Genomic DNA, 27,153 nt, shown 5'->3' on the forward strand with positions numbered 1-27,153 from the left:
TCAAAATGTTTTCTTTTCATTCGGATTTGTGCTTCATCAAACTGTGTTTGAACACAAGAACGTGTTCTCATCTTGTGTTGTCTGCTCTCGGTAAGTGTGGTTTGTTCTCTGTCTGTGTAATAGTGATGTCCAATTCTTGAACGAATCGTTGTTTTGAGCCGATTCTCAGCAAGTAACCAGTCGAGCCGGTTCACAACATTGAACTGAATCGAACTTTAGTTCTGGGTTGATGACACAAGATGCACAGCTGAAGTAAATGTACTGGCTACGCAGCACGTCAAACTGTCCGACTCAAAAAGAACCGAATGAGCCGGGACCCGCTGACTGTCGTAGTTTGCAGAGGATTACCGAGGACTTGCTATGTGTTGAGATGGTAATGGCAGTAGCCAAATAAAAACCTACAGATGTTTGTTTCTGTGTTATTTTTGAATTCTTTACAGTTATTTGAAATGAAGGTCTAGAGAATTAAGTAGCCTAGGCATTTTTACTTGATGATGTTACTAATACAGGCAAGTGGCTCTTCCGAGTTACTAGACCGGTTATTGAACCAAAGAAGCCATTTGAAATGAAGGAATCAAACCTAAGGGCAGAATCGAAAGTCAGCTCTTTGAATGTGTCCGACTCAAAAAGAACTGAAAGTGCAAAACTGTCGAAGTGTGCCGAAGATTACTGAGGAGTCTGATGAGGGAGCTGTTGATCCTATGAGCTTGCGTGTACCAAGGACATGAATGAGCATGGAGTGAATTGTACGTTTCTTTAATAACAACCAATACGTACTGGAAATATTCTTATGACTAGTTTTATTAAATAAAATTTTAAACACCTAGAACATATCTGTGTTTGTACATCAGTGTCTGTATTGGGTGATTTAGGTGCAAAACTTTAATGTAGGAAATGCATCCAAGATGTAATCAATATTTGTCAGTCGTATTCGACATGCAGGATCACAGAATGAAACACTGATGACAATAAGTGCCATTATTATTATAACTTAATTGAATAAAAGGTAATAATCAGCACTGTGCATTCACATATGGCTTTATTTAAATGTTTGATGGTGAAAACCATGACTTCTGGATGTTAGAATTACGTGCTAGTGATGTCATTACATGATGACGTAAAAGAACTGCTGAATCAGTTTTGGAACCGGTTCATGGAAATGAATTGGACTTACCATCACTACTGTGAAAGCTGCACGTTGCCTATACAGTGAGGTTCGCTTACTGCCCCTTTTTTAACACGTTATTTTTAATATAATTAATCTCACTGAATTAACGTGTTAAATCAACAGCCCAAATATATATATATATATATATATATATATATATATATATATATATATATACATATATGCCTTCCACAGAATAAAGTTAGAATTGCACTAAAGTAGCACTAATTTAAGTTACATAAATTCCCAAAGTCTAAGTGGGAGTTTGACTAATTGAAAGAACTTGTCCCCACATAGGCTGGATATTCATTGCAATAGGCATTAAATCTCTTAAACTCTCATCCTTCACAATATTAATCAGTTGGCAGACTGTGGCTATCCGCTTTGTTACAGCAATCATTTGTTCATGATTCACGTCAAGGTGTCAGCGCTGCTTTGAACTCCACATGAAAAGTGCTTGCAGACAAAAACGTCTTTTAATTTTGGTGATAGTTATGATTTGGTAATTAAAATGTGCCTTACTAAGGCTGAAAAATACTGTCACAAGTTCCATCTAGGCTTGTTTTGTACAACAAATAGAGTTAAAATCTCCTTTCTCCATCATGTTATCACTGACCGGAAAGCGCTGTTGTGTGTATTTTTGTGGTGTGTGCATCAGTGTAATGACTCCGGGCAGAAACATCGCAAAATTTACGCCCTGTCGAACAGTGTTTATGCTGGTTTATGCTGTATTAACGGTAAATGTGTTAATCGTGATTAAGAAAAATTTGCATGTTAAACTTTTTCAATTAATCTTACTCATTAGTGCGTTAATTTTGACAGCTCTTATATACAGTATGTAAATATATCTTTTTAATAGTACTAAGCTGATCTCATGAAAATTCGTACATAATTTACGAGTTGGCTATTTTGTATGGTCTCACACGATGTTATTCGCATAAACTCGTACGACGAATTCCCGGATGTCAAATGTGGAAGTAAGGCATTAAGGACATACTTATTAATATTATGTCCTTACCCAAACCCCTTATCTAAACCTAACTGATCAGTAGAGTGGGTAAACATGATAGGAAGCTGTTGTGTGTGACAGAAGCTAGTAATTGTTGCGTATTAGATGGAAATGATGTCCAGCGATGTCATTGGCTGTAGTGAAAGTCATAGGAATTCAAATGAGTGCAGTCACACGATATTATACGAATTAGCCAAATTTAGAAAAGTCGTATGAATCCAGACAATTTCGCCGTGAGAGTGTGTTGAATAGTACTGTACTATTTTGTCAGCAATTACTGAGTCCCTTACTAAATCCATTTTAAACAAACAATCTCTCAGGGATATTTAGCTAATCTGAACCCCAACGGGAAGTTAATAAGACTTTTTTCCAGCTTTGATTTTAAATTAAGAAGAATGCAGAGTTTTCATTTTCATTTATTCAGTCCTGTGGTTTGATGCCTCCACCTAAGAGAAAGAGTGGTTTTCCACATTAATAAGGATAAAATAAGCTCTTCGAAGCTCTGCTAAAGCTCTACATATTTGTACTGTTGTAAACAATGTGCCAAAATACTGTACCTGAATACCTTGAATTGTCAGCATTGTGCTACACTAAATTCCATCTAAAACTATTTATCTTATTATAATAATAATTGTGCATGCAATTTCATGAACACATATTCATTGAGAGACTACATGGAATTTCTGTACATTCATTTTTTTAATTAACTTTTCTCACCACAGGACAATTGAAATGACTTGGGGTATCAATGAGTTGGTTGAAAAATGGTGACCAGTTATATTGTCTAAAAACTCTCTCTCTTAAAAAAAAAAAATATATATATATATAGATAGATAGAGAGAGAGAGAGAGAGAGAGAGAGAGAGAGAGAGAGAGAGAGAGAGAGAGAGAGAGAGGTTTTAACCTAAAATTATGACAATGTCGATTTGTCAACTACCTCTGTACACTTTGTCTTCAGCAATCCATCTATAATGAAAACCCATTTCTTTTGGGCCCAGGAAATGACTCCAATTCAAGAAGGCAAAGGCCTTAGCAAAGTTCGAGAGAAAGTGATTTCTTGGGGTTCAGGCTCCATCACAGTTTGTGAATTTTAAAGCTAAGCGAGGGCACAAATGTGCAGGAATTTGTTCCAATCCTTGTGCCCTTATTTCCCTTGAGTTTCAGAGTGAGATGGTCTGTCTTCCACGGAGATAAATGTACAGAATTGCCAAATCAATTCTGTCAGGCTGACACAGTGATAAGGCCTTGGCCGATGCGGTGAGCAATTGAGCTGTTTTATCTGACAAGAGCTAATTGAGACCTCAAGATGGACAGATCATTGAAAAGAACAGAATTGGTCTGCAGAATAATTCCATTTTATGTGTTCTGAGGCATAATGTTTTTGAAGCAATGCACGTTGACACAATTGTTTGAGCACTCGGCAACAAATGTTGGTTTGGGCAAAATGCATAATTCATTGAGAGAAGCAAGAACATTAAATGTGTACTAATCTAAAAGCTCTGTAGGACCTTGAAGGATTCATGTGTGTTGCTGTCCATGGTCGATTAAGTTACCAAATATCAAAAGTGTGAGTCTTTTTGGCATGAATGTTGTTCCATTACATATTGAAATAAATTCTGACTGTTAAAAAGCCAGTTTGTGATGTTTCTGGTCTCTTTATATTTTGTTTCTATCCACATGCATATGCCATTTTAGCAACAATAACATCATAATAATAATTAGATAATAAGTAAATGTTTTTACCAGTGGATTTCTGTTGAAAATGAAGTAGTTGCTGAAGTCTACTCGAGCTTACAGCTGATTGGTCCATTTAGATATTTTTATTTTGACTCTTCCAGTGTAGACAGCATCAAGCTGTTGCAGCGCATCTCCAGACTTGTCCAGTGTAGATAGAGTGTAACCCTGCTGAAAAAGCTGGCCCACGAATGGCTTGGTATCGTACAGCACTGCACCGTGCTCAATTAGAAATGCTACTGGAATAGTTTGGCCCGACGGTGGAAAAATGTGTGACATAGCACTCGTGTTCTGTATCTCATAGCACTCCGCTGCCTCTATAAGTAAGCTAATAAAATTGTTTCAGCTCAAATCACTATTTCATACCCATTGATTTGGTAGGTAGGTGGGTGGGTAAAAAGCACGATAATACACAGCCAGCTGGTCATTATTGCAAAATAAACCCCTTTAGGGTGATACAAGACCGGGACAAGTAGGTGACGCTTACTGCACATTATTCTATACTTATTATCCCTTCAAATAATGGGGATTGAATGCATTAGGTATGTGCTAGGATTTGGTATAAATGTGAAAATACAGTAAAATAAATAGTCAAAGTTTTCCCTCATTGATTTCCGACTTTTGAATCTCTTCAAACTGCCTCCATCCCCTTTCACTGTCTGTGGTACACTGGATAGATGGATACTGTGCAGTCAGTAGAATCCAGGCCACCTGCTAGGCAGATAGAGAGAGTGCTCACTAGAGCAGGACATTCCCATCTTTATCCTAAAGAGCCAAGATCTCTTCCATTTGTCACTAGTGTCTGCATCCCAAAATTTTGATAAATGTGCTTTTCAGTGTGTCGGAAACGTGATCAACTTTGTAATTACGCTCATTAGCTCACTCAAACGGGAGCACAAAGTGCTTTGTTGTTCCGGAATTATCCAGAGAATCTGCATATGTGAATTAGGCATTTAGTCTGATGCGGATAAGTATCATTTGTTTCCAAGAACAGCGTATTCTTGTTAATGAAATGTGTCACAAAGCTGCATTAGAATATCAATACAAGGCAAAAAAAAAAACAAAACAAAAAAAAATGGAACAATATGCTGCACGTTGGGAGAAATGGACATTTAACAAAGAATCATTAAAAGAATAATTCACAAAAAATGACAATTCTGCCATTATTTACTCACACTCATGTCATTCCAAACCTGTGGGACATTCCGCAGTAGAAGACTTGGTTGTTCATTTTTTTTTTTTTTTTTTTTTTCGTTTTTCCTTTTGTGTTTCACGGTAGAAAGAAAGTAATATAGGTTTGAGAGAACATGACGGTGAGTACATGATATAATTTTTATCCTTGGGTGAACTATTCCATTACCTAAAGTGTAAAAAAAAAAATAAAAATAAATAAAAATAAGTCACTGCATAGTTGCATGTTATATTTGCAACTAATAGGAGTTAGCTGAAGTTAGTTTATTTTTGGGGTGGGGCTGCTTTAGCCAAGCTGACTTGGAGACAAAACTAAGCAGATGGCAAAGTGGCTAAAGTGTAAATAATGAAGGAAAAGATGCTTTTGTGTGTGAATTGCATATTACATCATACACCAAATACTGTATATTACGGTGGCTGAGAAGTGCCCAACATAAGTAAATTAACAAAGCAAATATAAGCTGAAAACACAATGAAATAAAGCCACAACACAACGAAAATAAGCCACAAAAAAAATAAAACCATAACACAACAAAATAAAGCCACAACACAACGAAAATAATCCACAACAAAATAAAGCCACAACACAACAAAATAAAGCCACAACACAATAAAAATAAGCCACGACAAAATAAAACCATAACATAACAAAATAAAGCCACAACATAACGGAAAAGCCACAGCACAATGGAATTAAGCCACAGCACAACAGAAATAAACCACAACACAACAAAATAAAGCCACAACACAACAAAAATATGCCACAACAAAATAAAGCCACAACACAACAAAATAAAGCCACAACACAATGGAAAAAGCCACAGCACAATTGAATAAAGCCAAAACACAACAGAAATAAGCCACAATACAATGAAATAAAGCCACAACACAACAGAAATAAGCCACAACACAACAAAATAAAGCCACAACAATTAAAATAAGCCACAACACAACAAAATAAAGCCACAACACAACAAAAATATGCCACAGCAAAATAAAGCCACAACACAACAAAATAAAGCCACAACACAATGGAAAAACCACAGCACAACGAAATTAAGCCACAACACAACAAAATAAAGCCGCAACACAACGGAAAAGCCACAGCACATGTACGTAAATAAGCCACAACACAACATAAATAAACCACAACACATCAAAATAAAGCCACGACACAACAAAATAAAGCCACAACACAACGGAAATATGTCAAAACTCAACAAAATAAAGCCACAACACAACAAAATAAAGCCGCAACAAAACAGAAATAAACCAAAGGGAAGACACCACGGAGACCACACCCTGCCCAAAAAAAAGGGGGGGGGGGATTTTGAGTGGAATACATCACATGGTCTTTATCGAGCCTTGTCAGAAGTATGCCATGTGGAGAGGTCCCATAGAGGAGGAGTTCTACAAAGCATGGTGACCGGGGGCAGAGGGGCCCCTGCCCAAGGAAGATGCAGTTTACCGACAGGGAAACAATTTTGTGGAAAATATCACATGGGGTTGCATTCGGGGAACCAGCGCATGCGGAGCACCTATCTCAGTACAGGGCCTCATTGGCGCACTTACTGAGCCGGCAGTGAGTTTCTCCACAAACTCGACTGCCACAGGGCTAAGGAGGAAAGTCATCCAGGGATCACAGTCTGTGAACACTACTGTGACCGGTCGGGGTCTCAGGATCACGTGAGAGTAACCCGGACCGAACTCCAGGCACGATTCATTGACAGAGAAAACTTGCAGGTCCCCTACCCTTTTGATGGAAGTGAGCGCAGTCAGGAGGACAGTCTTCAAAGAGAGTGCCTTAAACTCAGCTGACTCCAAGGTCTCAAAGGGAGCTCCCCATAGACCCTGAAGGACTACAGAGAGATCCCACGGGGGGACGAGGCATGGTCTAGAGGGGTTAAACCTCCTAGCGCCTCTCAGAAACACGATGATCAAGTCGTGCTTCCCCAAGTACTTACCATCTACCACATCGTGATGAGCCGAAATAGCAGCTACATACACCTTCAAGGTGGAGGGGGACAGCCGCCCCTCCAACATCTCCTGCAGGAAGGAAAGCACCAATCCGTCTGCGCATCTCTGGGGGTCTTCACATTGGGAAGAACACCACTTAGCGAACAGACGATACTTCAAGGCATACAGGCGCCTCGTAGAGGGAGTCCTAACCTGAGTGATCGTGTCTACCACCGTGGGTGGTAGGCCACTTAAGTACTCCACGTCCCGTCCAAGGGCCAGACGTGGAGACACGGGGACCGCCGCTGGTGCGACATACCTGCAAAGATGAGACGGTGGACGGTGGTCGTGATGATGGCCGTGCACACCAGACATGTAACCCAGGGAACAAGGAAACTGCTCTTTTGCTGAACTTTTGGGTACCGCAGCCTCTTGGGCATGCGGTGCAATTAAATGAAAATGAAACAAAAGATTCTCCTCCCGGCCCTCCACCGGGGGATGGAGTGGTCTGCTTACCAGCTCCAGTGTAGCAGGTCTCCTTGCCCCTGGGTCCCCTGTCTCAGGGGCGCTTCGAAGCCTTCCTTAGGTTGTAAGGCTGTCTGCTTCCTGCGCTGGGCTCAACGCCGGGGCCGGGCCACGGGAGCGGGCTGCGGTGGAGCCGATGTCATTGCAGCAGGAGGACGCCCTTGGCGATGAGCAGACGGGGTGTGGGGTCTTGCGCCGCAACAGGGTAGGATGTGACGTATGGCCCCCGTCTGTTGCTTCACCGCCGAGAACTGCTGGGCAAAGTCCTCGACGGTGTCGCCAAATAGGCCAACCTGGGAGATGGGGGCATCAAGGAACCTTGCCTTGTCAGCCTCTTGCATCTCAACCAAGTTGAGCCAAAGGTAGCGCTCCTGGACCATAAGGGTGGACATCATCTACCCGAGAGACCGCGCTGTGACCTTCGTCGCCCGGAGAGTGAGGTCGGTCACCAATCCCGGGTCAGAACTACCCTCATGCATTTCTTTTAGCGCCTTAGCTTGGTGTACTTGCAGGAGAGCCATGGCTTGCAGGGCGGAGGTGGCTTGTCCAACGGAACTGTAGGCCTTAACCGTCAGGGACGACGTAAACCTACAGGCCCTGGACAGGTGTTTCGGGCGCCCATGCCAGGTGGTGGCGCTCTGCGGACATAAGTGCACCGCGTGCGCCTTATCCACCTGGGGGATCACCAAGTACCCCCTGGCCATCGAGGGTAGTGAGAGCGGGGGAGCTGAAAGATCGGGACCGGGCAGTAAAAGTGCCTTTCACGATCTTGTCAGCTCATCATGCTCTTCCGGGAAGAAAGGAACGGGGGCGGGGTGCAGCTGTGAGTGGCGCCCTGAGCCCAGGAACCAATCATCCTCTCTAGCCTGACACTCGCGGCCGCCCGGGAAAGCATGTCAGTCATTTCTGCGTCAGCCTGAGACTGGGTGACCATTCCCAAAGGAGGAAGCCCAGTCAAAGCCTCTGCGTCTGACTGGACGAGCCCGCTCTCCGATGCTGCACTCGATAACTCATCCTCTTCCCGGGCTCTGAACGAGGGGTCAAACTTGCCCTGACATGAACCAGCGATCTGAGTGCGAGTCCGAGTGTGCGACCGGGGCGAGCGAGCGTGCTGGGGAATGGGAGGTCCGTGGGGGGATACCCGGCAGAGGTGGCCCCATTGAGGTCCCCAAATTGCCCCCAGTGTTAACCGGCACGACCTCATACCCATAGGTAGGAGGACCGAGGCGGGGAACCGCTGAGGTGGCTTGCTTTCTTACGAATGCAAGCCGCGACCGCAACGTTGCCATGGTCACTGTTCTCACAATGAGGACATGATCTATCCACAAACGATGTCTCCACGTGGGCAGCGCCCAAACACATAAGACCGATCGTGGCCGTCGGAAGTGGAGAGAAAATGACCAGAAATAACACACAAATGGAAAGGCATTTTAAAAAGACGCGTCTTTAAAAAGACGTTCTGTGTGTGCCGCTCTTTCAGAAAGAAAATATACTCTTTTATAATATACTCTTTTAAATGTTCTGCCGAAGCTCCCAGGGGTGTTCTCTGCAAACCACAGATGCAGAGGGGGAGAAGACTGAAATGCGGCATAAGATCCAGCAGAGAGAGCTGAATGAACTCGGCGGATGAATTCAGCTCAATGAATAGAACCGCTCGGCTCCGAAGAAAAAATCTGAATGAGTGGTTGCATACCAGCTCCTTTTATACCTGTATGTCCAGGGGAGTGGCATGCAAATTCCACTCTCCAATTCTCATTGGCCTTTTAAAAAAAGATCAGAGGTGTTTGGGGCTCCCAAGAGTGACCCCAAGTGTCACTACATCGACACAACGTCGAGTGAGTGACAGATAGTGAACTCACAGCACAAAACGTAAAGAAACCACAGCATAACAGAAATAAACCACAACACAACGCAATAAAGCTACAACACAACAGAAATATGCCACAACAAAATAAAATGAAGCCACAACAAAAAAATAAATCCACAACACAACAGAAAACACACAGCACAAAATGTAAAGAAACCACAGCATAACAGAAATAAAGCCACAACACAGCAGAAAAGCCACAGCACAATGGAAATAAGCCACAATACAATGTAATAAAGCCACAACACAACAGAAAATCCACAACACAATGGAATAAAGCCACAGCACAACAGAAAAGCCACAACATAATTGAATAAAGCCACAACACAACGGAAAAGCCACAGCACAATGGAATAAAGCCACAACACAACGGAAAAGCCACAGCACAATGGAATAAAGCCACAACACAATGGAATAAAGCCACAACACAACAAAATAAAGCCCCAACACAACGGAAAAGCCACAGCACAATGGAATAAAGCCACAACACAATGGAATAAAGCCCCAACACAACGGAAAAGCCACAGCACAATGGAATAAAGCCACAACACAATGGAATAAAGCCACAACACAACAAAATAAAGCCCCAACACAACGTAAAAGCCACAGTACAATGGAATAAAGCCACAACACAATGGAAATAAGCCACAAAACAATGTAATAAAGCCACAACACAATGGAATAAAGGCACAACACAACAAAATAAAAACACAACACAACAGAAAAGCCACAGCACAATGGATAAACTGCCACAATACAACGAAATTAAGCTACAACACCATGAAATAAAGCCACAACAGAAAAGCCCCAGCACAATGGAAATAAGCCACAACACAACGGAAATAAGCCACAATACAATGAAATAAAGCCACAGCTCATCAGAAAAGCCACAGCACAATGAAATAAGCCACAATACAATGAAATCAAGCCACAACACAACACAATAAATCCACGAAACAACAGAAAAGCCGAAGCACAATGGAAATAAACCACAACACAACGGGATTAAGCCACAACACAACAAAATGAAGCCACAACATAACAAAATAAAGTCCCAACACAACGGAAAAGCCACAGCACAACGGAATTAAAGGTGGAGTAAATCATTTTAATCCAATACACTTTTTGTAAATTCCACAAATATCTCTTCACGGTCCGCTAGCTGTCCATTCTTCGTGTGCGCTGAAAAATATATCAGGTGTTTGTACACAGCCCTGGCTCTGTAAATGGAAAAATACCGATCCAAATCAGACCGATCCACACAACACTATTGTGCGTGCATGAATTTGGGGGGCGGGGCTTCTGAAGGAGCACTGAAGGGAGGGGTGGGTATGTTTGGGTGTTGAGTTCAAATATAAACAGTCTTTCTCAGGAATTGCTTACTCCACCTTTAAGCCAAAACACAATGGAATTAAACCACAACACAATGAAATAAAGCCACAACACAACAGAAATAAGCCACAACACAATGAAATAAAGCCACAACACAATGGAAAAGCCACAGCACAACGTAAATTATAGAAAATGTATTTGCTTTGCTAATTTGGTGTTTTTTTTTTTTTTGTGGGTTTGGGTTGTGCACCCCTCAGCCACCGTAATACATACATATATATACACACACACACACACACACACACACACACACACACTATTATTTTGCCTGATTGATACAGTGCTCTGGTATGGTGAGAAACGCAAATCCTCTTGAGCAGCAGTTTGGAGGCCTTTTGGTTTTGTGTTGTTTACCATCATATTTTCACATCTTGGTATATTATAACAGTATGAACTGTACAAGTTCTCTTTTGGTTTTTGATTACACTGGTGTTAGCAGAAAAGAAAAAAATCCCTAGCTTGAGTTCCACAGAACTGAACACAGACTCTCAAAAGATAAGCATAAAGCTAGAACATACTGTATACAAATATACAAAAAATAATTCTAGAAGTGCACTTCCTTTTTCTCAGAACAAAGGCATCTTCTACAGAGTTAATGTGTACAAGCTGATTTCAGAAGTTAAAAATGCAAGTTAATTCAATATGATAATTAACACTTAACTGCAATAACCCTTGTTCTGTTTATAATTATGTTCTGTTTGTACATATGTGTTTTTATGTGGCCTTGTTATGCAAAATCATAGAACTTGGCTTGTTGTGATTTTTGTTTTGTTTTGTAGACTTCAAACTCAGCACAACAAACATTATCTATTCATGTTGAAGTGAAAGCCTTAGTTTCCTAGGAAACGAAGGTATTTTGAGCAGGCAGTTGAAATTTTGACAACTGGTCAAAATTTATTTTCAATTCAAAATTATGCAATTATTTTTAAGAATAATACAATGAATTATTACTATTGCATAAAGTGGTGTGGTTTCTGTTAGACTTTCAACCTGTTGCGCATTCAGTATGTAGGATAAATTACAGAATGGGAAATAAATAATACAATACTATACAAAACACAATAGAGAGAATATAAATAAATATATATCACAATGTGCAATAGTTTATTTCTGAAAACAAAAAATTGCTGTGCAAAGACTACAACATGATGGTGCTCGTGCAAATATCACCCTCTTTAATGATCCATCACCTTTAATAAAATCGGCATCTGGCCATTTGGCTCTTTTCTAAATGTATGTAAATAAACATGGTTGCAATGATATCTTACTTTTGTCTCCACAGGATATTTGACTGTAACGATAGAGCCCTTGCTACCTGTTGTTGTGGGAGAGACCGTGACTCTAAAGTGCAACTTCAAGACAGATGGAAGATTGCGAGAGATCGTGTGGTACAGGGTAAGTTACTGTTTTCTGTGTATGTGCTGATATATTTATCATCTATTTACTGTTTGTGTTCAAAATCTGTCCTTGCGTTGTCTGATCGGACCCACTATTGCAACATAACACATTAAGCATTCAGCCTGCAAGTCTAAAGCACATGGTCTAGAAACTGCTTCATTATTTATTAAATGTGACCTGAGATATCATGTGCTTGTACGGTTTAAGCCCTTAATATCGGTTCAGTATTACATCAGATATTGGGGTTATGATATTTTGAATAAGTCATGAGATGCAAAGTTTACATGAGTGAACTTTATTGAAAAACTTTATCTAGATCGCTTTATTCTCACCACAAAACACATAGTTTTGGAAATTAAAGCTGAAGTATGTAACTTTTTCTGTGTTATAATACTTTCTCCTATCCAAGCTTAATATGCAAAGACAACTGTTAGTAAGCCATTCATTGGCTAATTTTCTCGAAAACTGTAAAGACTGTGTTTCTGTTGCCCTATGAAAATTGCTCTGTTTGTTTTGAGCAACCACTTAGACCTGCCCCAACAACGTTACTCGGCCAATGGCGTGAGTTGGGCAAAAACCAAGTGGCACCTGTGGCACCTGTGGCACCAAAGTTTATTTTTGCAATTCCGTTTGGTGGCACTAATGGCGCAGACATTACATACTTCAGCTTTAAGCATGCTCAGAAATCAGCAGTTGTTTTTTCAATGTTAAAATAGCTAACATTATCTTATCCAAGCTTAGAGACGACTCTAAGTAAGCTTTTTGTAGGTTGATTTCCTTAAAGTGTACCATTGTGGCACTTTCAGAACATTATTTTGTTCGTGTTTGGTTGAAATGCCAACAAAACTACATCTGGTAAGAAACCTAATTAGGTTTTCACACTGAAATATGTTTCAAAAGATTAGAGTCTCTAGTTTAATCCGAAATGTCATTTTGCTAAGTTTCAGTTAAAATATCCTTTATTCACTGTGCATTATCACATTGAGAATCAATGGATTCACCCAAAAACTGAAAAATATTGCTTTCAGAGTCTTTATATGGAGTTAGAATGAAAATAAGGTGCATTCTGAACTGTTCTGAGACCAGTGCAGACAGACAGCAAACTGGAGGTTAAGTCATTCATTAATAGTGAGCAAGGGAGCATTCTATAACTCTCTATGCAGGTAAATGCATTTAATCCAAACTACCTATTTAAAGTTCAGTTTCAGGCTGCAGACGGTGTTTACACCACTTAACATGTTTGGCAGACATGGGACAATGGTAATCAGTACATAGATTCAAAATGTATAATGTATAATTTTATTTTAACATGGATGACAATGACTGAATGATACTGGACAATCTTTGAATCAGAATTATTTATGCTAATTTTGATGTAATGTATGTCACGTCTCAAAAACATGAATAACCAACAATCCTAGAAACATAATAAACAATAAAAAAAGTAATACTTTCTATAGCTTGGTATTATTTACAATTTCACAACTTAGTCTTACTGTCCACACAGGTGGACCTACACTTTTTTTTTTTTTTTTTTGCATGTTTCTTAGGGGCTACTAGTTACAAATAAAAAAGGGGAATGGAAAATGCACACAGCAGTCACACAGGGGTCTCAGGAGGTTAAGGGTCTAAACCAGGGCGTCGCCAGAACATATAAAGCGGGGGGGCATTTCGTTTTCAAAGGGGAGCACACTTTTTTATGATCTGAGACACAGAGATAGACCAAAACAATGTCCACACCACAATGCAAGAAACCCCAGTCAATAGTTCTAATCGAAATAGACCAAGTTTTATAATAAAACATCTCAGACCAAAACACCATACAAACAAAATAGTCCAGCCTACAACAATTGCGATAAATTAATACATTTTACCAGAGGTTATTTGCATTTATGTAAACATATAAACATGCATCACCACACCAAAAGCTGTGCAATTCGAACAACACACTAATCCATATTCCATGACTAAAACCATGAAGCACCAATAAAACCAACACTAATTACAACTCCACTATTGTTAGCATTCGCGATGAACGTCACACTTATGAAAGTATTCACGAAAGCATGCCCAACTGTTGTACTATCAATGACGATGACGATGACGATGCGGTCTTGTTAGGCCCATTCCCTCCTCCTCCTGCCGCCTCACCCTGTTGATGTTGGTCAAAGTTGATGATAACTCGATTCTTTAAGCCACTTTTTTATATCCATACTGCTACTACTCAGAATCACAGCACCACCAAAATTAGTTTTTGAGACTGCAGCGCGTGCAGGAATAACGTGTTACGTAAGGTTTCGACTTTTGTTATTGATTATGCTTGGGGACTAGCCACTGGCTGTTACATTCAAATAATTAATGTGGAAGGTCTGTGCAAGGTTTGGGGACTATTTGTGGATGCTATGAATTGTCATTTATAAGTAATTTGGGGTTATAATTCTGTTTCAAGTTCCGTTTAGTGTTAAATATGTAGTTTTATGTTAAATGACAGTTATTTTCGGTTACCCTTGGGGAGATCAGTGTTTGGTTAGGTTTGATTTTGTTGCTACAAATTGATAGTGCTAGTGATGGGAAGATCGGATCATTTTACTGACTTGGAACTTTGAGTCTCGTTCAGCAAAATGAATGAATCTTTATGCAAGTCATTTCGTTCATTTTAGCAGAATGAAATTAAAATGTTACATTTTCAATAGACAAATCACTCCCAACACATCTACTTACGCAAACTTTGATTATAATCCCAATAAGGAAACAATCATAATGCAGCCAAGGATAAATTATGAGAAACAGAAAGATTAGATCACCTCTGGATTGAATCTTCTTGTCCGAGTCGTTCGTTCTTTTGTCACATGACAGCCGTACACGCTATGCACACACAGGAAACAGAAATGATTAGTTCACCTCTCGAGTCATCTGGTCCGAGTTGAGCATATACGGCTGTCACGTGACAAAAGACTGAACAACTTGGACAAGAAGACTCAAGAGGTGAACTTATCATTTCTGTTTCCTGTGTGAGCAATGCATAGCATATACGGTTGTCACGTGACAAAAGAATGAACGACTCAGACCAAAAGAGTTGAAAGGTGAATTAATAATTTCTGTTTCCTGTTCAGCGCCTATGCAGTTCTCACGTAACAAACGAACGGAGGTTGCACAATGCGCAAGCGCGGCCAACACAAAATGAACGAATCACTCTCTGAGATTACTCATTCTACTGAGTCACATAAAAGATTCTTTCAAAATGAACGAATCGTTCATGAACGACCCATCACTAGATAGCGCTGTATACAAATACTGTTAAGTGTGAATGGAGAGAGAAAATTATTTCTCTAAGCTTATTTACTAGTTGACAATGTCCTGCTCCAGGGGGGCATGGTGTTTCATTTGGGGGGGGGCACTGACCCCCAAATGATCACCCTTGGCGACTGGCCTGGTCTAAACTCTTGAAGATAAATAGTCCAGTCTCTCATAGCAGTTGTAGCGTGTGTGCGCAAACTGTCTTTGAATGTGCTCGCAGTCAAATGAAGTATCCTTTGAAAGGCTAGCATTTTAAGCAACACCTTTTTTTTTTTTTTTTTTTTTTAAAGAGACATTTCTGAATAAATTAAACTGTAAAGAGCACATATGCATACATAAACATATATATGAACTGACTGCTCAGGTGTAAAAGCAGTAGCGTCATGTAGTAAGAACAATATGGACAAATTTCATTGCTGTGGATTTGCCGTACATCAATATATTTTCAAAGATCACAGTACCTCCTGCTGCTAAGATCTGAGACTGTGATCTAACCATGTACGGACTGATGTTTGAGACCGTATCTAACAGTAAAGCATGGTCTTTGATTCAACCTTCTGTTCTCCATTGCAACACATCTTCTTTCTCCAGACTTGTCTTTGCAAATGCTGACCTTTCCAGACAGAATAAAAAGAGATTAATATTACTTTACATATTAGCCATAGTCTCATACATCATACTGAACAGTTAGACAGTCCCACTGAATCAGTACAGGATCCAAGAGGTTTGGTTGTTTGTATGAGGTCGCTTTCCTGTGTGATTAGCTGTTTATTGCATAGATGAAGGTTAACGTTTGATGTTTTTTGTGGACGGAAGGGTTATTAATGATTGAGATGTTTTTTTTGTTGTTTTTTTTACAACAGTTTGCTGCGTTTCTGACAGGCTGTCAATCTGTGCGTTGCTCATGCAGCATTTGACCATGCTGTGTTTCTTTGTTTAGAACAATTTTCATTGGTAGAGCAAAATAACTGACCATATTGTATCTGAAATATGAGTGATTCAATATACATTTTTGTTTATAGAACTTATATCACACGAGTAATTTGTACTAAATATCTTTATCGTGTGATGTTGTTTAAGGGTGTTTCTCCAACTTTGGACAATTCGGTAACTAGTATAGACTTTAAGAAAGTTAAAAATATTTTAGTATAATAATAATAATAATAATAATAATAATAATTATTATTATTATTATTGTTATTATTATTATTATTATTTGTCTACTGACAATGTTTTGTTTTTTTTTTTTTGGTTTTTTTTCATGAAAATTCCCAACACAGTGTCATTTTCAGCACATTTCAAATTCTGTATTGTGGTGGAAATAAATGTGATACAAATTACCTTTTAAAAAATTTTGTGAAATAAAATGGCCAACTACTTTGTCATGCTACGGTTCATTTCATAGCATACATTTTTGTATCCTAAATACACATAATTAAATAATATTTCCACACATATAGCATCATTTAGAAAAAGTACAGCTTGACTAGAAATGACAGCCAATAAAAATATTCGATAACACTTTCTATGAAGCCCGTATTTATAATTCATTGTAAAGTTATTATAATGCATTCATAATGTCTCATAATACATCTTATAATATGTTACAACTTCTAATAAATAATTGTAACTACAGTTACAATACTGCACATTATAACACTTAACATATTCTTAGTTATACCTAAAAGAGTATGATGCATTATAACACAATAAACATCAAATTTTATTCTCAATATTTGTAATGTAATATACATTATGTATTAGTGGTCTTGACCTGCTTTAAGTAAAGTTATAAAAGCAGTGTCTTCTTATATACAGTCATAACATAAATGTGTAATATACAATACATTACAAGTCAAGGTTATATAATGGAAAGGAACACACATTCTTGATGTAGGAAGAAAAACATGTGTAAAGCTACAAGATTAAAACATATATAATGTCTTGTAATATATAACCACGTAAACAAATCTTATGGATGCTACTAAGTAGACACTGATTTTGTCACTTTACTTAAAGCATGCCTAATATATATATATAAATAGATATAATAAATTATAACTTCTAAAAGATAAAATTTGATGTTGGTCATGTTATAATGCATTTTATTCTAAGGTATAACCATAAATGGGTAAGTATTATAATTGTGGTTACAATTATTTATGAGAAGTTACAACATATATAAGACTTTACTTCATAGAAAGTATTACCAAATATTCTGCTCACAAGTGATATTTACCTTGATTTTTCTTTGTTTTCTTCAAACATCACTTGTCTCATATTTCATGCTCTTCATTGACACTTTTATCAACTTGGTTAATGAGTACACTAACATTTAAAAAAAACAAAAAAACAAAAATGTTATAAGGGGCAAAAGTTGTAATTTTTGAAAAATTGAAAGAAATTATTTTCACATAGTAAAAATTGAAATGTTTAATGTTTATTTCACTCTTTGTTTTGATTACCATAGTTTTACAAGTGTAATAATTTGTATTTTTGTAATGGATTTTGACAGTTTAAATTGAAATCTGTACATAAAAGGTATTTGAAAAGAACCAAAATCAAACAATGAAGGCCTGGTGAAAAGTTTTCAAGTCAGTTTTAATGTGACCTTATAACAAAATGAAAAAGGTTGAAATCTTTTTGTTTGAATAAAAAATCAACCCGTGGGACATAAAATTGCCTGAAGTTGAAGAAACTCCCTGAAAGAGTACAGATATAGTACATTCAGTGGCCTCTTGTTTTGCATTCAAGATAACTTCCAAAATTCTATCTCATGACCCACAGTGAGAGTAACATTTGTATGCCTGTGAAAACAGTAGAAAGCTCAGCTCTTTTTAACAGCAGAGCACGTTCACTTGATAATGAATAGATGCAAAGCATACCCTTCTGATTGGCTTAGCAGCTGGGAAGAAATGTCTGTTTACACATTGACAACCACATTTTAAGGGAAGAGCCTCTGAGGGCAAAACTGTCAACATCGACTATTGGCGTCTGATCAAAACCGCTGATCATCACAGGGCTTAATACATTATAAATCAATTATCTGCTTCACTGCCAAAGTTTCTTTAATCTCTGGCTTTTATTTGACTAAACTGTCGTCTTTTCAATTTTTGCTTGTGTTCAAATGTAACCAGGGTTGATATGCACCTTCGGGATTCACTATATCTAATCAAACACTCTTGCACCTGACACACTGGCTGTTTGAATAAAAGATTGCAGCTGTGGGTTATTCATAACAGATATACAGTTATCTTGTCAGGCTCTGTTTGAGGATTTTGTAATGCATACTTGAGTTCAAATTCTCCTTCAAACCTTGGAGATTCTCGAATTGGGTGAGGGGCTTCCTCGGCTACTCCAGATAAAGGATATTGCTGCTGAGAGGCTCTTTAACCGCCAATGCTAAACAGCACTCATGCCAACAAATTGACACTTGTTGCCTGATTGGAGGATTAGTTTCCATTCAATAGCTGTTCTTCGGGTCCATGACCACAGCAAATCAAGTTTTGAGAGGAATATGCAATTTAATCTCCACTGCATAATGAATGGCTGTGATGAATGTAACATGCTTGAATATTCAAATGTGCACACCATAGATTTATTTTAATTTTATTTTTTATAATAGAACATGGTTAAAAATGAAGAAAAAAAAAATGTGTGGAAAAATCAAAGGGCTTCCCTTTTAAATTGAAATTGAGTATTATATTGTTAAAGGGATAGTTTTCTGTTAATTCTGTTAATAATTTTGTTTCACTTTCATGTCACTGAAAGAAATTACTTTCTATCTTGTGTGAAACATATAATGAGATGCTAGGCAGAATGTTAGGGACTGACAGCCACAGTCACCATTCATAACCATTTCATTACCATTATTGATGTGCGTTCCATATTAATGTGACTGGTAGCACATTTTATAATACGGTTCTGTGACAGATCACTAGCTCTCTTTGTGAAGGAGGAAGCGAGGGCTGGGTAAACTGTACACGTAAGTCTTTATTTTTCCACTTTTTAGTGTAACACAAAAAAGGTTTTGTGTAACACAAAAGCACACACATAAACACTGCTGCGTGCGTCTCTCTCTCTCTCTCCTCCGACAGTCAGGACACCCTTTTTATCCCCCTCCAGCTCTCACTGAAGCACAAAACAGCTGTTAGAGATAATTGCCCACAGGTGTCAATCCTTACTGTTCTCCTTCTCCCGGCCTCGCTCTCCACAGACATCGCTTGGCCATGCCCACATTACCACATACACCCATCAACCGACTCAGGCCTGTGACTTACTCCCCCCCCCCCCCCCATTTCTAGAGAGGAAATCCACCACAGCCATCTGCGCCCCTGGCCTGTGGACCACCTCGAACTTAAAAGGCTAGAGAGACAGATACCAACGGGTGATCCATGCGTTGGTATGTTTCTATGAGCCACTGAAACATAGCCAGGGCCCCGAACAAACCGAACGGAAGCATCACAATTTGGTGTAATCCGAACGTTGTGGGAAATGGCATCTTTTCACAGGACATGGGAGTTAAGGGGATCTTCTAGTATCCCTTTGTTAAATCCAGTGTCGAATAAAAGTGAGCCATGCCTAACCGATTAAGCAGTTCATCAATCCGAGGCATTGGGTACGCATCAAATTTAGACACCGCATTGACTTTTCTGTAATCCACACAGAATCGGATCAAGCCATCACTCTTCAGGACCAGCACCACAGAGCTGGCCCAGTCACTGTGGGATTCTTCTATTAATTCCATATCTAGCATGGCCTTTAATTATTCCTGAACCACTTCTTTTTTGTGCTCAGGTAATCAGTAGGGACGACTGTGTACCACTACCCCTGGGGTCGTTTCGATATGGTGCTCTATGAGATTCGTACACTCGGGAAGAGGCGAGAACACGTTGGAGTATTCTCCTTGCAACCTGGCAACCTCAGTGACTTGTGATGGTGAGAGGTTGTCTCCGCAAGTGACCGGGGTGACTCGATCGGTGGCTTTTAAGTTCACCTCCGGTCTGAGCTCCTCCCTCTCCGGAACCACTATCGCCAAAGTCACTGGGACTGCCTCTCTCTATGGTTTTATGAGATTGAGGTGGTAAATCTGACGTGCTCCACCTCTATCCGTTCATTTAACCTCATGTGTGACCTCAAAGGGCCCTTGCCACTTGGCGAGTAATTTAGAGCTCAATGTGGGGAGCAATACAAAGACTTTTCTCCCGGTGCAAATTCCCATAGCCGAGTACCCTTACCCCACCTACAGCTGGCTTTAATGTTCTTGAGCCTGGAGCAAATTATTTTGTGTCAATTGCCCCAGTGCATGGAGTTTTGCTCTCAGGTCAAGAACATATTGAATTTAGTTTTTGCTGTTTGAAGGTCCCTCCTCCCAGTTTTCCCGTAGGACTTCGAACACGCCGCGCGGTCAACACCCGTACAATAATTCAAATGGGGAGAACCCCATGGAGGCTTGTGGGACCTCTTATACTGCAAATAATAGGGGCTTGAGCCAGTTGTCCCAATTTCAAACGTCTTCATGCAAAAACTTACGAATAATATTCTTAAGTTGTAAAATTGGAGATAACTTTAGAAAAGGTTAGTAAGAGATTTTATCACACTAAAATCATGTTAACATGCATATTGTTTACGTCTTGTGGCTATAGTACTTTTGAAACTGTGAGTATTTTAACAATTTCAGATTGGCCACATTCACTTCCATTGTAAGTGCCTTGCTGTAACTTTAAAAGAAAATGAGGAATGAGTTGAAATGAATACAACATTATGCAAAAAAAAAAAAAAAAAACGTTGTCGATTAAGCTTAACTTCTATTGAACACGGAATATTCCTTTAATGCATTAGGTATAATGAACTAACAATGCATAACAGAATATGTTAACCAAATTTAGTAATCTTAGTTCATGTTAATTTATTAAAATACAATTATTTTATACCACAGGTCTGTTGAATGCTTGATTCTGATTAGCTGACGTACATTATAAGGTGTGCAATTTTTTTGTCAAGTAAACACATGGCTATGAAGTAGTTCCAGGTTTTGACTGCATAATGGTTTCATATCACTTCGCCAAGTTATTTCAGTTATTTCAAAGAGCCCTACAGGCTACCACACACACACACACACACACACACACACACACACACACACACACACAAATAATAATATTTAAAACAAAGACAGTGGTTGAGTACATCGGATAAGAATGACAAACAATGTCTATAATATCCTAAATTTATTTTAATTTAGATTGAAAAGCGTCCTTGGGATCCCTCTCTTTCTCTCTCTCTCTTTCACTCTTGTCTCATCCACACACACACACACACACACACACACACGCACACACACACTGTACATGCTACCACAGCAAAAAAACAAAAAAACAACAACAAAAAAAATAAATATATATATATATATATAAACAAAGACACTGGTTAAATTAAGTCAGTTCAGAACGTCAAACAATGTCTATAACATCCTACATTTATTTTAATTTCGGTCTCCCCCACACTTACACATGCTCACACACATACATACATATGCACGCGCGCACACACACACACACACACACACACACACACACATTGAGACTTGTGTCATGACCAACAAATAGAGCCACACCTCCAGGACTTGATAAATACAATAGTTTCTATTATCCAAAATAACTTTTAATATGTTAACCTTTTTATGTTTCAATGTATTTCGCCCTAATCAGCCTCACATAGCTAAAGTGGAAAGCACCGCGCAACCCCTCCCCCTCTCTTTCGCTCGCACGCACACACATACACACACACACACACACACACACACACACACACACACACACACAACCTTGTTACTTCAATGCCGAAAAGCAGCACATCATCCGTTGCTAGTTCTTAATTGACATTTTTTAACTAGCAATGAAGGCTTGAGCTGTATCAGAGCTAGATACACTTGATCAACACAACGGTTTCTATATTATCTGAAATATCTGTGGGAAACACCCTCACGCTCCACCTCCCCCTCTCTTAAGCTCTCACACACTTGGACACACAGTACATATGTGCATTACGCACACACTTACTCGAGAGCAAAAAATAGAGCTGTCATGTCAGCGCACAGCTGCATCTATCTCAGTGGGGTTGAAAACAGTTGAGAAGGATTACATCGGAAATATGGCGACACTCGCTGCTGCTGAGAAGTGCTTAAACTTACATCTTGATGATTTTGAAGCGATGTTACTTCTGACGAGAGCTGCAACAAATAAATGTAATCCCACAGGTGATCTCTCTCAGTTTCTGAGCTTCTCTCTTTCGATCCCTCAAAATCAAACTCAAACACACATGCACAAATGCACTAACTTGTTACTCCAGTAAGTGCTCCAGTAAAGCAGTGCAAGCCTCGCTATCCTCCGTTGCTAGTTCTAAAGTGACGTTTTCGAAACTAGCAACGAAGGCTTGAGCTGTATCAGAGCAAGACACTGAATCCATGGTGGAAGAAAGTAGTTCCACTCACATGAGCATTTTAGGGACGAAAACCAGAAAATGTCTTTTGATAAAACCCTGAATGATGTCTTAAGGTGTGGTAACTGGTATAAGCGGAATAATTGACTCCAGGTGCACCTCGGGTGTGCATTGTTTTTCAACAATTCAACGGTCCGTCGTAAGTTATTCCTTACTTAATTGCTAGTTCATGTTAGTTCAGAATGCTGCTTTGAATGATGGTGATGCAAATGTTAAAAATGCATTTGTATATGCTGAAATTAACCAAGATTAATAAGTGCTGTAAAAGTAGTGTTCATAATTTGTTCATGTTAACTAATGTAAACAAATACAACCGTTTTGTAATATATTACCTTTTTAATGTGGCAGGGACGATAAAACATTTAGCTGAACTAAAAAGGGATAGTTCACAGAAAAAACAAAAAAAAACAAATTAGTCATCATTTACTCTCCTTCATGTTGTTCCAAACCCATATGACTTTTGTTACATCCGTGGAACACAAAAGGAGATGTAAGGCAGAATATGACAGCCTCAGTCACCATTCACTTTCAATGTATGGAAAAAAGAGCAGTAGCGATACAGTATTAAAAAAAAATGTCTCCTCTTTCTCTAAGAGTTAAGAACGTCATTAAGGTTGTTTAATGCATTTTTTTCCCCACTAAAATTAGTTTAAGATCAAACGATAAATGGCGGACACCCTGCAGTACTGCCGTGGACCCCATATGGGTTATGGCTCCCTAATGTAAAAAACATAAAAGAATAAAAGAGAAGCCAGACATTCTTATAGGCTACCATGGCTTTTATAAAACTACTGATGAACTACAGATGCCTTGATAGTGTGCTATGGGTGAAACCAAAAATAGAAAAAGAAATCACTTTGAAGCCATTTCACATTAGTTGGGCGAGAGCTTGGAATCCTGGGAAGGCCCATGGAGAATTTTCCTCAATGAAATGCCTGGCAGTTCATCTCACGTTGTGCTTGTACTGATTATGTCATTCTAATGAAGAGATACTTTCGGCCTGGTCCCAATGGGTGGCTCTACGGTGACGGCTGCTAACGTTGGGTTTCCGCCTGACTGCCTGTTGAGTGCCACTATTAATTACCCATGATCTCACCAGATTAACCCTCCATTGCTCATTATTCCTTTGTAAAGTGCAGGTCTACACATGCCGGGCAGTGACTTGCTCCTCGTAGAGTAAGTTTAACACAGACTTGTCCTCAGGGCTCGTGTGGATTAACAGTGTGTTCCTTTATATTCCACTGAAGCAGCCATAAAGGGTTTGCTGTTGGTTATACTCTATAATCAATGTTTAGGGAGCTGTTTAGCAAGTGTAACTTTTTTATATACTGTACAGTACTGTGAAAAAGTGAAGCACATAAGATGTTTCACAAAAATGTTTGTCTTAAGATGGTTATTTAAATCTTCAGCTTTAGTGTGTAAATAGGAAATATAAATGTTAGACTCCTAAGCATTCCTTTTGCAAATAGAATAGAGTAGAATAGAAGATCTGGGAGCCCTGCAACAGATGGCATGGCCCCCACATTGTGCCCCACTGAACATCGTGTCTGAGATTACATAAAGAGACAGAAGCAATTGAGACAGCCTAAATAGATATAAGAACTGTGGCCAATTCTCCAAGACCTTGGAACATCCTGTCTGCCAACAACCAAGAAAAACTGTGTCCAGGTGTACCTAGGAGAATTGGTTTTCAAGGCAAAGGTGGTCGTACCAAATATTGATTTAAATTTGTTTAAGCTTACTGAACTTTGTATGATGTTAATTGATAAATGAAAATTATTTCTGAAGACATCCTCACTATGCAACATTTTTCACAAGTGCCTTGCACAGTACTGAAAACTACATGGCCAAAATTACAGTATGTGGGCACGCCCTTCTAATTAACTGGTTTCATTCTAGTGAAGACAAACCTTAATGCCATGGCATAGATGAAGTTACTGTATACAAACAAAACGCTCGGCGCCGGCACTTTCGGTTCTTTTAGCACTACATCGCTTAAATTGAGCTGAACATGAAATATCCCGTTTCCGAAAGATTATCGGAGATTTGGGCTCCTTTAAATTCCTATCAGAATCAGTGAATAAGGACAAACTTAAGAATTGACATAAAATATGATATATGACTGTTATTTGATATTTCAATTTATGATATTTCGCTGTTTTTAATTTCCAAAGTGCAACCACTGTGACAAATATGAGGCCAAATATTATCAGACGATGTTCTCATTTGAATAAGATCTAACAGGACAAACCAGTACACGTCTTGCCACCACTGCAGCGTGCACTAGCCGTTTGTGAAAGGATATGCAAATAAAAATTATCTACTATTTCAAAAATATGTCTCTTTGCATTTATTTTGAATGCAGTAAGTAACTTGTTCAATCTAAATTGGCTGTTATTATTAATTTATTAATTAATTTAAATACTGAATAAGTCAAATGTTATTATTTTCTGTACACTCAAAAAAATGAAAGAAAAACATATATTTTAAGATACAAGGCCGTCACCGGGATGGTACCCCTGTTTTGTTATATTTGTTTCCTTAAGAAGACAAAAAAGCAAGTTTTTTTTTTTTTTTTTTTCAGAGAAACAAAACATATGAATGTACATTTAAAGGTACAGAATGAGTATTTAGTGTATGATTAAGTACCTAAAATGAGCCACAACTTGTAAAACAGTACCTTTTTTTCTGAGAATGTATGTTGTTTCATATTATGTATCATTTCTGAGATGCATATTGCAATTCTGATGGTAGTTTTCATTCTTATATACCACGTTTCTCAGGCTTTAGAAGTGTCAAATCAAATCAAATCACTTTTATTGTCACACAACCATATACACAAGTGCAATAATGTGTGAAATCATTGGGTGCAGTTCCGAGCAACATAGCAGTCGTGACAGTGATGAGACATATACCAATCTACAATAAACATCAAATTTATACAACACAGTTTAAAATCTAATATACACATAATTACACACAACACAATATACAAATAATAACATACAATGTACATTATACAATACACACAATATAGAATACACATTATACAATAATACAAAAAAAATAGTATATATAGTATATATAAAATGTACAGTAGATTGTATTGTGCTGTACTGACATTCAGGCTGTCGGTTTATAGTCAGTTGCCAAAGTGTTGTTAAGAGAATATAATTTATGACAGTCCAGTGTGAGATAATAAGATTAATAAAGTGCAGTGCCGATGTATATTGATCGTGAGAGATCAAGAGTTCAAAAGTCTGATTGCTTGGGGGAAGAAACTGTCATGAAGTCAGCTGGTGCAGGTCCTGATGTTGCGATACAGCCTGCCTGATGGTAGTAGTGAGAGCAGCCCATGGGTCGGAGGCTGGAGTCTCTGATGATCCTCCGAGCTTTTTTCACACACCGCCTGGTGTATATGTCCTGGAGGGAGGGAAGCTCACCTCCAATGATGTGTCTGGCAGTTTGCACCACCCTTTGCAGGGCTTTGCGGTTGTGGGCCGTGCTATTGCCGTACCAGGCGGAGATGCAGCTAGTCAGGATGCTTTCTACAGTGCTGGTGTAGAACTGTGTGAGTATGTGGCGGTTCATTCCAAACTTCCTCAGCCGTCTCAGGAAGAAGAGGCACTGATGAGCCTTTTTCACAACGGCCTCAGTGTGGACGGATCATGTGAGTTCCTCAGTGATGTGGACACCCTGGAACTTGAAGCTGCTGACTCTCTCCACTGGTGCTCCATTGATGGTGATGGGGCTGTGTTCTCTTTCTCTCCTCCTGAAGTCCACCACAAGCTCCTTTGTCTTACTGACGTTGAGGGAGAGGTTGTGCTCTGTAGGACTTTTCATCATTGTCAGTGATCAAACCTACCACCATCGTATCATCAGCAAACTTAATGATGGCATTGGAGCTATGTGTTGCCACACAGTCATGTGTGTACAGGGAATACAGGAGTGGGCTAAGAACACAGCCCTGCGAGGCTCCAGTGTTGAGGGTTAGTGATGAGGAGATGTTACTTCCCATTCTAACCACCTGGCGTCTGCTTGACAGGAAGTCCAGGATTCAGCTGCACAGCGAGCTGTTTAAGCCCAGAGCCCAGAATTTCTCATCAAGCTTGGAGGG

At 39.1% G+C, this 27,153-nt stretch overlaps 1 protein-coding gene across 2 annotated transcripts in view; it reads left to right on the forward strand.

Annotated features, from left to right (window-relative positions):
* The window catches only part of LOC127426206 (immunoglobulin superfamily member 21-like), a 395,310-nt gene that overhangs the window by 141,784 nt on the left and 226,373 nt on the right, over positions 1 to 27,153 (forward strand). For both annotated transcript variants that reach the window (XM_051672857.1, XM_051672858.1), the window contains exon 2: positions 12,124 to 12,236. In XM_051672857.1, coding sequence (XP_051528817.1) covers positions 12,124 to 12,236 — 113 coding nt within the window. The remainder of the gene's footprint in view (positions 1 to 12,123; positions 12,237 to 27,153) is intronic.

The sequence above is a fragment of the Myxocyprinus asiaticus genome, chromosome 35 (assembly GCF_019703515.2).
Source record: "Myxocyprinus asiaticus isolate MX2 ecotype Aquarium Trade chromosome 35, UBuf_Myxa_2, whole genome shotgun sequence".
Lineage (NCBI taxonomy): Eukaryota > Metazoa > Chordata > Actinopteri > Cypriniformes > Catostomidae > Myxocyprinus > Myxocyprinus asiaticus.